Here is a 12,422-nt window from a genome sequence, read left to right on the forward strand (position 1 = left end):
AGTTTAATGGAAAAATTTGATAGCGTGTCGTTGTTCCGGTATCCGATTCATGATAGAGAGCAGCGAGGTCACGTTATAGAGGTTCCGCCTATGAACGATTCACACTCCGCAAAGGCTGGAATGCAATTGTCACCGGCCTCCAGCCTTTCCCGAGACTCCCCTCCCTCGAACCCAGCCGGAGAAACCGATGCCCGCCCGTCCGTCTATCCGGGAAAAAATAAGTGATACTACTTTTGGGGATCTGCAGAATCTGCAATCATCCCGACTCCTTGCACAGAATCCTCTCAGGCCTACACCATTGTCTCCCTCAACGAGGTTAACCTGCATCAGTTTTTAGCTTACCAAATCATGCCGACCAACCGATACGTAAAATTAAATACTCTCAAAGAGTCTCACACCTCCCCTCCCCCGTCGCTTTGCCCCCAATGATGACCCCACTAGCCAAGAGAGGGCGAGGACCCCACCAGAAAGTTCGACTGTGGGATGTGTAGTAATAAATTTACCACCAAAAAGAGTGAGGAAAATGAAAATTCACAATGCCATCTGGATTATTTTACTACATAAGAAAAACGATCTCATTTTCGGAAAAGCCATTTTGTGTCTAATGTTTGGCCAAAAAAGAAGGTAGTTTTGGAACTGCTAATTTTCTCTTGAGTAACCGTTCAGTTTCTCTGGTAATTTTTCGCTAGGTATTCTGTATAGCTTCAGTATAAAGCCAAAGCATTATTAGAAACTGGTGATGTTCTATCCCTACTCCAGGTTGACTGTTTAGAGGATGTCATAGTGCCAGGAGAAGTGAATCCGCGGTTATTGGCTACATCCGCCAGAAAGGGAGGGATTGTATTCGATGATGCCGTCTTAGCGGAGGATTAAGAACTATTTGAAGATTGGAATTAGCTAAGATACTGAGCTGGTATCTCAATCCGAGGCGACACCCGAGGTATCCAGGAATTTAGGTAATAGACCAGGCCAGGATGTTAGATCAGTAAACTGGGCACAAAATGTTTTCGTTATATTAGTTCCATATTTTTTGGGTACAAGATCTTCCTGGGAAAACGTGACCGGCACAAGGAAAGAAACTGGTCCCATTACCCGGCCGATGTGTGAATTTCGAACTTTACACGCCGCGTGGGGCTTAGTACTGGTTGAACTTAAGGCAGGGTTGCCCATTATCACCGTTGCTGTTCAACCTGTATGCTAAGGAAATGATTAAAGAGGCATGGGAAGAACTGGAGGTAGGAATGAAAGAGGGCGGGGAATTCGTAAAATCAGTTAGGCTTGCTGATGACCAAGCTTTAGTCGGCCAGTCAGCCAAGGGGCTACAAGCAAGCATTGCTGAGTGAATTGGAAATTCAGTGCGACAGGTATGGGATGAGAATCAATATTAATAAAACAAAGGTTATGCGATTTTCGAGAAAGAAAAAGGCTAAGCTAAACATTAAAACAGGAGGGCAAAAACTAGAGCAGGTAGAACCGTTTACGTATCTCGGAAGCGTTTTGGACCAACACGGTCAAAGTAGTAGGGACCTAAGGAGAAGAATTGCGCTATGCAAATAGGCTTTCACGAGGAGGAGGGAGATGATGACAGGGACGTTGAGTAAGGATGTTAAGAAAAGACTCGTAAAAACTCTGATATGGAGCGTAGCTATGTACGGTGCGGAAACGTGGTCATTGAAGCAGGAGGATAGACGTAGATTGGTAGCTTTTGAAATGTGGTTTTGGAGAAGAATGGTGATGGTGAAATGGACCGAGGGGAAAACAAATTAGGAAGTACTTTGGTAGATTACCTAATAAATAAATAAATATATATATATATATATATATATATATATATATATATATATATATATATATAGTGTTAATTAATTTGCCTCTCCTATCAAAACAAACACCGACATCCAACTGTGCAGTAAACCTCTCTTCATCTTAATCTTCCTCTCGTCACCCCATCCAATTTCCCTATCCTGTTCCTTTTCTTTCCTCGTTTGACTATCATTCTACCCTCTATCGCAGTCTTCAGCACCCCACTGCCAGACAATACTCCCCTCATCCTTTTTTCCGGCCTCCATAGGATTTCTCCCAACAAACCCCTTTCCTCGCCCACCATAACAAGTATCTCTTTCTCATTTGTTTCCCCGTCAGTCCATTTTGCCTTTACCATCTTTCTCCACACCCAAATCTCTTAAAAGCCTCCAATCTACTTCTAACATCTTCCTTCAGTGAAGATGTTTCCGCGCCGTACATAACTACACTCCATATCAAAGTTTTGACGATTCGTTTCTTAACAACCTTACTCAACGTCCCTCTCATCAACTCCCTCCTTCTTGTAAAAGCCTCTTTGCCTAACGCAATTCTTCTCCTCACGTCCCTACTCCTTCCACCAATTTGGTCTAAGACACTTTTGAGATATGCCAACTGTTCCACGTGCTTTAGTTTATTAACGTTTTTTTAAATATTTAATTTAACTTTTCTCTTTCTCGAAAACCGCAGTGGCCTAAAATACGCAGGATCGTCTTTATGATAATCCTATGTAATTCTAAAGCAAAATAATAATAGGAAAAACTTTAATGTATTCTCTATGGATGACTCATCGGAATTCTCAAGTTAAGTTTCAGCTTCTACAATGATCGCAAAATATCCAAATAGTCTGCGCTTGATATTAAAATAAAAATGATATTTTGTACAGGAATATAATTTCACTTCCATAGATTTTAAGATGTATTAAGACAGGTTAGAGCCACGACTAAATATATTTTGAGCTAAACATTTTTAATTAAATAAACGTAATCGAACGTTATAAAGTTAGTATTCCTAAATGAATGGCTTCGTAACTAGTCGTACCTAAACGCCACGTCACGCCGATAAAAAATACATAGATGCTGATTTGGAAAGTTTTCCCCCTCCACCGTGCTTCATTCGTAGGACATGTGCATAGGCACTAATTGGTAGTATTTTACGAAAGCTCATTAGGAAAACGCGTCACGAAGTACTGGGAAGTTTGTAATTCAAGAAGGAAGCCTCTGTGTTTATAACCTCGAATGGGGGCAAAGAAGATTCTAGTGCTTCTTAGAAAGGTCTTGGTTAATTCTTTCTCTTTTTTTCCAAAAAATGTATGAAGTCAATGTTAATAGAATATTTGCGCTTAAAAGTTGCGAAACTCCCTACATAACTACTTAGAGAAGCTGAATTCCAATTGGAATGGCGCGGGAAATTCTGCGCAGAAGCCCAAGAGCGCCATTCATCGCTGCGCCAGTTTGAATGTGAAATCACGTGAACTTCAAGTCGTGTCCGTGAGAAAAAACTTCTTTTGACCAACGTGACACTGAACATTTCAGTTCCGCTGATTTTTTATGCTCTTGCGCTGAAGGTTGGCGAATTAAATCGTAATATGGAAAATTCTCGATGTTTCGAATCGCAACCAGAGAAAAGTATCGTATTGCTACCAACTTTAGAGCTACAAATAAAAAATAAATAGATGGTAAATGGTATAGGTAATAAATATATTAATTATGGGCAATATAGCTTATATAAACTTTGTATTTTATATGTTGTGAGTTGCCACATGTGAATAACTGGTGTCTAACAACCAATTTGAACAACTAATTTGTCTCTATTCGATTTATGGAATGTGTACGTTACTCTCAAATCAGATAAATAAATTTCTTTTTTCCGAAAATTCACATTCATTAAGTATTTTCCATCTTCATTGGGCATTTTGCCGTCCAAAGAGCGAATTTGGCTCTTCAATGATAATCCCATAAGTCCCTCAGTTGTTCCACAACATTAAATAATATTGTTTCTTACAAACAACTCCTGCGAGGAACGGAAAATTCTTCATTCTACCTCGAACGTAATATGGCATGTGGCAACTCTGAGACGAGGCTTCTTTAAGTTTTGGAGCAGAAAAAAAGCGTTAAGGCTATAAATGTTTGCGGCAGTATCCTATCCCAGAGATGCCAGACAGCTTACATCGAATCCATCGGAGGCCGTCCGGGTACTGGTGCCAACAGCGACACCAGACACCCGGGACCAAGCACCCGCCACAGCCTTCTCGAAGAGTAGCCTCCTGCACAAATGCCAATAATTGAATGGACTTTCATAATTTTAATAAATTTATATTAAAAATATTTGTCATCATCTTAACTTTTAAATTTTGTTAAGAGCGTTTCCTTGATTTCTATCTTATTCTCAGTAAATGAGAACTGTAAATAACTGAAAATTCAGAAACAGCGCTGGGGAGCGGCGGAGTACGAATGGGGGTCGCAGAGTTGAGTGGGCCTTCCACCGGTGGAGTCCGCAAATCGAAGGTCTGGAGCATTGCGCCACGGAGAGCGCCACTCTTTGAGTCCCAGAAATTTTTAATAATTAGCGGCGAAAAAAATGAAAATAATCAGATGAAAATAAAATATAAGCATTTCAGTTCTCATTAGGGGGGAAAAGGGCCAAGTTAAGCTAGATTATATGCTTAATCCTATTTCAGATTAAGGCTTATTTTCGCGTGTTCTATTGAGCATCCAGCACATAGAAACTGACTACGGCTCACGCGTACTGTCCCGTGGGTCCGAGACGTCATAATGATTAAAGAAGTCTCTATGAAAATAAAATAACATTCCGGTGTCAAATATCATTCATCTTTTTATATCAACGTCGCGTTATTTTGAGATTCTGCGAACATTGCTGTCGCTATCATTTTACCTTAAGCATTTCTGTGGGTCAACCTTGGTGAATTTTCATTGAAAATACCTAATTTTAACTTCTCATTCTTTTTCATACCCCATTTTTGCAGAAAAATATTTAGTTATTACCTTTTTTAATTCGGTTTAATTGTGTGCTGATATTCAGGACTGATGAACAACGGTGTTTAAGTGTATGCAAATGATCCGGATTCATTTTGCTCCAAAAGGTTTTAGCTGGCCTTGAACCTAAATCCCGATAGGGATGGAGGCTATTTCGGCCCTTGAACTAATCCGCCCACACTCCGCTCTCTCCGTCTTTGAAGACAACTGAAGATGTCGAGAGCCTTCCACCGCGCTGCCTCCAGATCTGGAACTCAGCCAATATTGAATGACCGCACATAACCAACCAATCCACTTCAATGACTCAATATATCACTGGGAAGTATTCCACGACTTTGAAGTTCTCAATGCTCACATTTTGAATGCGTCGCCTTGCATAGATTATAGTGTTCTCACTAATTATAGCGTCACTACTTAAAATCGCCTTTCCTCCGATTGTGTTGACTTAATTACCACAATGTGTCTTACCGTAGATTCTGAATACATAGTTCGTATCACTATGCACATGCAGGTAATGGGAGGATACAGTTTTGGAAGAAGTACGCGCCATTACAGTTAAATTCGGGCCAAAATTGTATATTTCATCTAAAACACTATCGTGGAGAGCTATGGTATGCTGTTTCATCGACTGTAGAAATCGTCAATGTACCAAGTTTGGGCTTAATTCATGGATAGAGCTGCTTGCCGCTGCGAAGTATACACGCCGAGGGAGGGCTAGGTATGAAATAGTAGTGGTATCGCATATGAACAATTGACGTATTACGATGGCGAAGAATACGGGGTTAAAGGAACACTATCGCTCAATTCAAATTCATGACCGTTGGCCAAGGGAAAGGGGTCCAATATGCCGTAAAAGTATGAAGGAAAAATGCCTTACTTATGAAATGAATAGCCTAAAGTATGAAATAATAAGAAAGTTTTTACATTTTCTTTTAATTAAATCAATAACTTTTATGCCAATTACCTTTGGCCAATACCTGGTGAATATATTGACCTTAGGTCGGCAATTAACTGCAATTTTTATCTTTTTTTCAGCCCATTACCATTCCTATGATAGGAATCCTCCCTCCACTCCACTTAGTCCCTCTTTTGTTTAGCTTGAGCACACGACGCTTTGGCTTCACGCTCAACTATCCCTGTCCGCGTACACCGTCAAAATATGATATCTCAGTAGATGTCTCTTTCTTATCCACCGGAACCATTACAGAATTGTACATATCTTGCATTCGTGACGTTGGATTACTTTTCTTTAGGCTCGTATAAATTAATTGGTCAATTTAAATTAATTTTCAATGCTCTCCTTTATAATTCGTCTTTCAACTGCTTCGATTTTCCGTCTCCGCTTCTCTCCTCGTCCAAATTCATCTTGGCAGTCGCGGGACGCGCGGCCGTCCGGGGGCGGAGTTGCCCTCCCAAAACGGCGGCGAGGCCCGAACGCGGTCCTCTCGATCACTAGTCGTCGCTCCGAAGGTGGCCTAAGGGCCCGTGGTGGGCCCTGCCAATCCGACGACCGCCCGCGGTCGGGTCCCCTCCGCGATTCGGGTAAGTTTGTGGGACGCGCACAACTCTTTGCGTCCCGCCAACCCCTTCTCCTTAATGCACGACCTTCCTCCCGGCGTCTGTCACTCTTACCACTCGCCGTTGGGCCAGCAGGGAGAGAGGGGTAGGTATGAAGCTCCCGTGATGTCCAAAGTGATGTCACAGGAGGCCTGGCGGGGGGAGGTGGGGACGGGGGAAGTACGACACGCAGGGGCGGATCTCCACCTTTTTCAAGAACACTCGGATGATATCCGATCGTCATGAACTTTCAAATCCTTTTTTGGCCCACACGTTTGTTTTTTTCCGACTCTCCCCCCTTCTTTCAACCCCCGCCCCCCCTCGCGGCACGAACCTACGTGTGTCGCCCGCGCGCGCGCGCTCCCGTGTGCGTGTGTCGGTGTGTGGGTGCCTTCGAGTGTCTGCCCTAACGCGCCGTCGCGGGGCCCCCTTCCCCTGCCGCCCCTTCCCCTCCCGCCCCGCTCTCGTTCCCCTCCGGAATTCGTTTGTGTGTGTATATATATATATATATATCCTGATCGCCCTCCCTCACGCGGCTCAGTCTGCCGAAGTAGCGTCCAGCAGGCGCGGCACTCATTCACTGCTCCGGTATCGCGCGGTTTCACCTCTCATCCTGCCGTCCTCTTCTCTCTTTCTCTCTCTCTCCGTTTCAAAACTTTATTAACTCTCTCCCGCCGGCCTTCCTGGTTGCCACCGGTGTCACATTCTCCTGAGACTTCGCCTCAGGTCAACCTCAACCCTCCTCTGCGCTATTTTTCTTTTCAGGTACTTTGGTCTTCTCCGGCATTACTCCCCCTCTTCCCCTTGTTCAATCGCTTAATTCATCTCCTCCCGGTCCTTCGACTCCCTTTCCCGGCCCCAAATTCTGACTCGTGCGGCGCCCCTCTTGGTCCGGTGTTGGACCTCTCCACGTGTCCCCGACTGCCCCTTTCGGTGCCCCATCACCCACTCGGAGCGTGTGTTCCTCCAAGGTCGGACCCCGTCTCCTGGATACGCCATCCCCTGTAACGTCTGCATTGGCCGAAAGGCTTTCCGAGGAGAAATTCTCCGGGAGAGTCCGCCCATCCGGGGGCTTCACACGGCGCCGGAGGTCGACAGTCTCGTGGACCTGCCACTCCTCATGACCCTCCTCCCCCAGCCACGCACCCCTCCGGAAACTTCGCCGAGTCGGGCGCCCCCTCGGTCTAACCGGCCGCCCGCCGACGTTCACCGAGGGCCTCCGTTCAGTGCCCCGAGAGGCCCTAGAAGTGTTGTTTACGAGTGAAGTGAAAGTGCCCAGATTTTACCAATTCTTTTTATTCCTCCCCCACAGCTTCTACGTTCACGATATTTTTCTAACCTTGCCTCTGGGGACAAGTGCGCTCGACAAGGTAGAGAAATTGCATTATTTCGATCCCCCGCCTTTGAGAGGCTTCGAAGGCTGTTCAGTGGTTGCAGGGAGAGGCGGCCCTCGGGGCTTATTGCGCGACTGAAGCCCGCGCGTTCTACTCTCGGGCGTGGCTCTCGCTGGTTTTCGGAGGAGACACTCGAATGACTAGGCGGTGATTTTACCTCAGAAAGGGTCGCATTAAATGACGAGATATCAAGAGAAGCGGTAAGCGCGACCCCACCGAAGGACAATACCCCCCATAAGCTCTCTGGAAATGCATACCGACTTGATGGAAAGTGTTAATCTCGTAGAAGATGAATTAGGGTCTTAAGGCGACATGGATGAAGGCGAAGGGAAGTCGGAGTGGCGGGTGGAAGCCTCGCCCTAGACAGGGATCCCATAGGTATTCGCCAGTGGGAGGACGTGCCCGTGGCGCGGGGAAAAGTCCGCCGGGCCGCCCCAAGGGGAGAGGAAGGGACCAGCCGGCGGCCGGTGGCAGCGGGGAGGCCCGCCGGCGGCGCCGACCCGGGGGCCCGCCCGAGTCACCGTCCCCCGACGTCCGGGGGGAGGAAGCGAGGGCTTCGGTGGTCACCGGTGGGCTCACTCCTCGCCGCCGGCTATGCAACCGCCCCACCGAGGCGGCTGAACCCATCGCCGTTCCCCGGGGGGAGCAGGAAGATGCGGCGGGTGCCGAAGGGTGGGCAGTGCTCCTCTGGGGGGTCGGAGAGCGGCTGCTCGGACGCCTGGGGCGGTGCCAAGGGTGACGAGTGCCGCAAGTTGTACGGGGCCGTGGCCGTGGTGGCCCTGGGCTGCTACCTGAACGGCCTGGGGGGGGACTTCGTTCACGACGACATCCCGGCCATCGTGCAGAACAAGGACGTGCTGGGGCAGTCGTCCGTCACCGACTTGCTGCGCAATGACTTCTGGGGAACGGATATGGCGGACGCTGCCAGCCACAAGTCCTACCGGCCTCTCACCGTTCTCACATTCCGGTAAGCTCGCCTCTCAATGCCCAATCCCCCGAGCGTACGGGGGGGCGGGGTCTATTCCCCCCTGGATGTGAGGGAAGGCTTATAAGGTAGCAATGCCTCGACCCGCTTGAGAATGTGTGAACAATTAGAATGCCAGGGCCAATGAGCGAACGTCGATGCTCGCTGCACTCCTGGGAAGACATGTCTTTAGTTCCGTGACATTCGCTGCCCTTAGTACCTTTTGAAGGCTTCTACGGATATTCGCAATTTTAATTTCCCTCATGGTGACAACCTTCCCAGTTATAGTGGGATTCCTACTCATGCACCTGGTTTATTTGCTTTATCGGTTCTTTACGAATGCATTATCATAAACTGTATGCTCTTGGCAGGAAATGAAATGTATGGAATTGCTTGATGCTTGTGGAAGTTCGTATTACTGCGTGACTCTTGACCTATGAGCAATGGTGTGACGCGAGACGCTCACTGTTGTCGAGAGTTCACTCCCGTTTGAGAGGTTTGCAGAAGCTCTCACTGTGTCGGGTAAAAAGGGAGTTGCGCGAATTACTAATTCTCCTTTTTCCTTGTAACTCTACCAGCTGGGAATGACCCAAGTAAAAAAGATTTAAGACAGCACAAATGGTATGTAAGTGTAAAAACAGCATCCATTGCATTCATAATTTGACCAAATTCGCGTTTATTTACCAGTGATTATTGTAACTTTTAGTGAATGTAGGTTTTGTTGTATTTCTTATTCCCATAAAGTTATGTTTCGCATGACATCCTTTCGAAGATTACGGGAAAAACGTCTGGAAAGGGTGTTGACGGTACGGCATGTAAATCTGGATACGCTATTAGTTTCTTCCCGAAATTTTGTATTTTTGTGAACATTGCTTCATTTCTTTCTCAAAACTTTACGGAGAAGAGCACACGCCCAGATGTGCTGACGGTGTTCCAAGTGGCTGGGAACATTTATTAAGATAGTTTCCGCGGTGGACAAGCCTTGAGAAACGTTTAAGTGTTAACGCTGCCAGCGCGTCGTGGATCCCCGGAGGTTTGGGGCGACGTTGACTTGGGGAATGGGACGTCGGGCCTTCGTAGCCCCCGCCTGAGGAGCAGCCCCGGGCACGGGGCCGACCCCCGTCTGTCCGAGACCAAGGGGCCACCAGCGAATCCTGCCACTTCGTCCCAATTTGTAATGTGCTCGAATGCCCACGATGACTTCTGACGCACGCCCTCCCTCCGCTTTCACACACTAACACTTTTATATTTATCGTTTTATGCGAATCAGAACTTGAGATAAATCAATCCCTGTAAAAGAATTTAATTTTTGTGATTTTGATAGTGCATGTCGTATCACTTGGGAATAGGCCTTTGTTTCACGTCCTCTCAGTGACCTGCTCTCATCATTATAAATATACTCACTAATTTAAGAAAGCTTATGGTACAGATTATACCGTTGGTAGTCTTCCGGTCAAATGTCGGATTTAGATGGTCCCTTGATTAATATTGCACTATATATTGATGTCCTTAGGACTGATTGGCATAAAAAAGTTGTGGATTAAGTCTAAGCATCTACCAATGTAATTTAAGATTCAGGGTAGTTAATCACTGGTGATAGAACCCATTTATGCCCTGGTCAATTGATAACATATTTAGTGAATGTGAATGCGTTTCTTTTGGTTTATTGAGTATGATATTCTGCGCTAGAAAATTGCAGGAAATGTGTTGACTAGTAGCAGTGTGATGGATAAGGGTAACGGTCAGCGTTCTATGCTAGATGTATCGCCATTATTTGGACAACCTGGTTTCTGTGGGTGAGGTAGCATATTGCAAATAATGCACGCTACAATTTATTTTGCGAATTCTCTCTGCAGCATTCTGCAACGGTATTTCTACTTATTTAGCCCATTGCTGAAAATGCCGTTAAGAAGGTAATGTTTCCTTTTTAAGAAGTGGTGTTCTGATGCTCCAAATTATAGCAAATTATTTCATGCTTTGTTTTGCGGTGGATTTTAGGCACTAGTTAATTTCGATGAGCTTTTAAGAAATTCGTTCCATAGATGGCATTGTAGCTAAGGTGTTTCCTGGTTTAAAATTGATATACTTAAGATACTGCGTCATCTGGAGTACTTAATTAGATTTTTCCACTAGATTTGGGGATGAAATTATTTCTAAAAACCTATATCTGATTCGCCGAGGGACATACTATTTAATATTGCCCTTCCTCCGTTTCTTCGAAGCAAAGGATGTACGCTAATTGAAATTTCAACGAATTAGTTAAACTCTAAGAGTAGACTAAACCCTTTTAAGGGTAGAAGGGCAAAAATGGCTGCCATCATCTTTAATCCCGTCGGGAAAGGTGGCGCCGGCCGGGAGTTCTTCTTTCCGCGAACATAATCTACCCGGCAGTTGAACGTGCGAACGCATTACCACAATCCCATTTACATAGCAGCCTATCGCATTTTCAAGCGTTGCCCATCTCTCTCGTGTCGACAATTACTACCGCTCGCTTTAATTCCGAAATTGCATCGCTGAGTCTCCCACGCTGTATGCTCAGCGGGCTCCGCGGGAATCCGTCACCGCGGGTCTCGGCCAATTGGCGGGCCTTCCAGCGCGTTCCCATCACCGCTAAGATCGGGGCGGCCGTTGCCAGGGCGACACGTCTCTTCAAGAATGGGCGTGCGTCGAGGTGGTGGCACACCCCCGCCCCCCCACGCCTCCCCCTTCCATCTCTCGTGGGCGGAAGGATCGCAAAATAAGAATCCACTTCGGAATTTCGGAACATAAATACCTCTGAATCAAGTTTGTGGGAGGGGACTTACTCCAATGCGATCTCCTCATCAAACATTCGGTGCAATTTTATATTTAGTGGCTAATGAAGCCAGCCATTTTATATATCGCGATCATAACTTAAGTTAAAACTGTCTGCTCTTTCGGAGTCTCTCCTTATGCGTGGAAGGAGTGAATACCAAAAAAGTCACCTTTGTGTACGTATGGGAGGCCTTTTGGAAGCAAGGAATTATTTCAGGGACTGGTGAAACGAAGGAAACAACAGATGACCAATAAAAAAGTCATATTTTGTTTTTGTCTAGTTCATCGACGAAGTTTTCTAGGTAGAAGATATCACCAAGAAAATCACTAAACTAATCACGTGTATTGCGCGTTTTTGAAGGTCCTAATTAGATGAATATTCAAATCTCCTACAACTATGCTCTCGCTCATTTATAAATTCTGGTGAAAACGGACCTTCTGAATTCTTAGAGAGATTTGAAGAGTTCGTTGAAAGCTGACGATGTTTTTGCTGTTGAAGAAACAATGATCACATTTTTCTATATTTACTCTATCTCTTCGTTTGACATCTCATTAAAGAAAACTTAGTAGCGAAATCACCAGCAAACAGAATGTCTAAACAATTTTTTAAAAGAACTGTAATGAGAATTTTTTTTTAAATTTTCTATAATTTTTATTGCTACTTTGTACCAATTTGCCATGCTCCTAAGCAGCAATGCGTGGACAAACATGTATATATATATATATATATATATATATATATATATATATATATATATATATATATATATATATATATATATATATATATATATATATATATATACGGTGGTCGTTTTTCCGGTGGGGAAAATTTCGAAAAATAGTGAGTGTCTTTTTTGTGTACTTCTGTGTTTTTGTCTATGTCCACTAGTGTTAAGTGTTATACATTATTATTCA

The 12,422-nt window shown here is 45.0% G+C and overlaps 1 protein-coding gene across 1 annotated transcript in view; it reads left to right on the forward strand.

Annotated features, from left to right (window-relative positions):
- The first annotated feature begins 6,953 nt into the window (after positions 1-6,953).
- LOC139688552 (protein O-mannosyl-transferase TMTC1-like) overlaps positions 6,954-12,422 on the forward strand; it is a 1,154,623-nt gene continuing 1,149,154 nt past the window's right edge. Inside the window, 1 exon segment of the mRNA XM_071586100.1 lies at positions 6,954-8,714. Within this exon segment, the coding sequence (XP_071442201.1) occupies positions 8,401-8,714 (314 nt within the window). The 5' untranslated portion in view covers positions 6,954-8,400.

Source organism: Hetaerina americana, unplaced genomic scaffold (genome assembly GCF_022747635.1).
Source record: "Hetaerina americana unplaced genomic scaffold, ioHetAmer1.1.p SCAF_20, whole genome shotgun sequence".
NCBI lineage: Eukaryota > Metazoa > Arthropoda > Insecta > Odonata > Calopterygidae > Hetaerina > Hetaerina americana.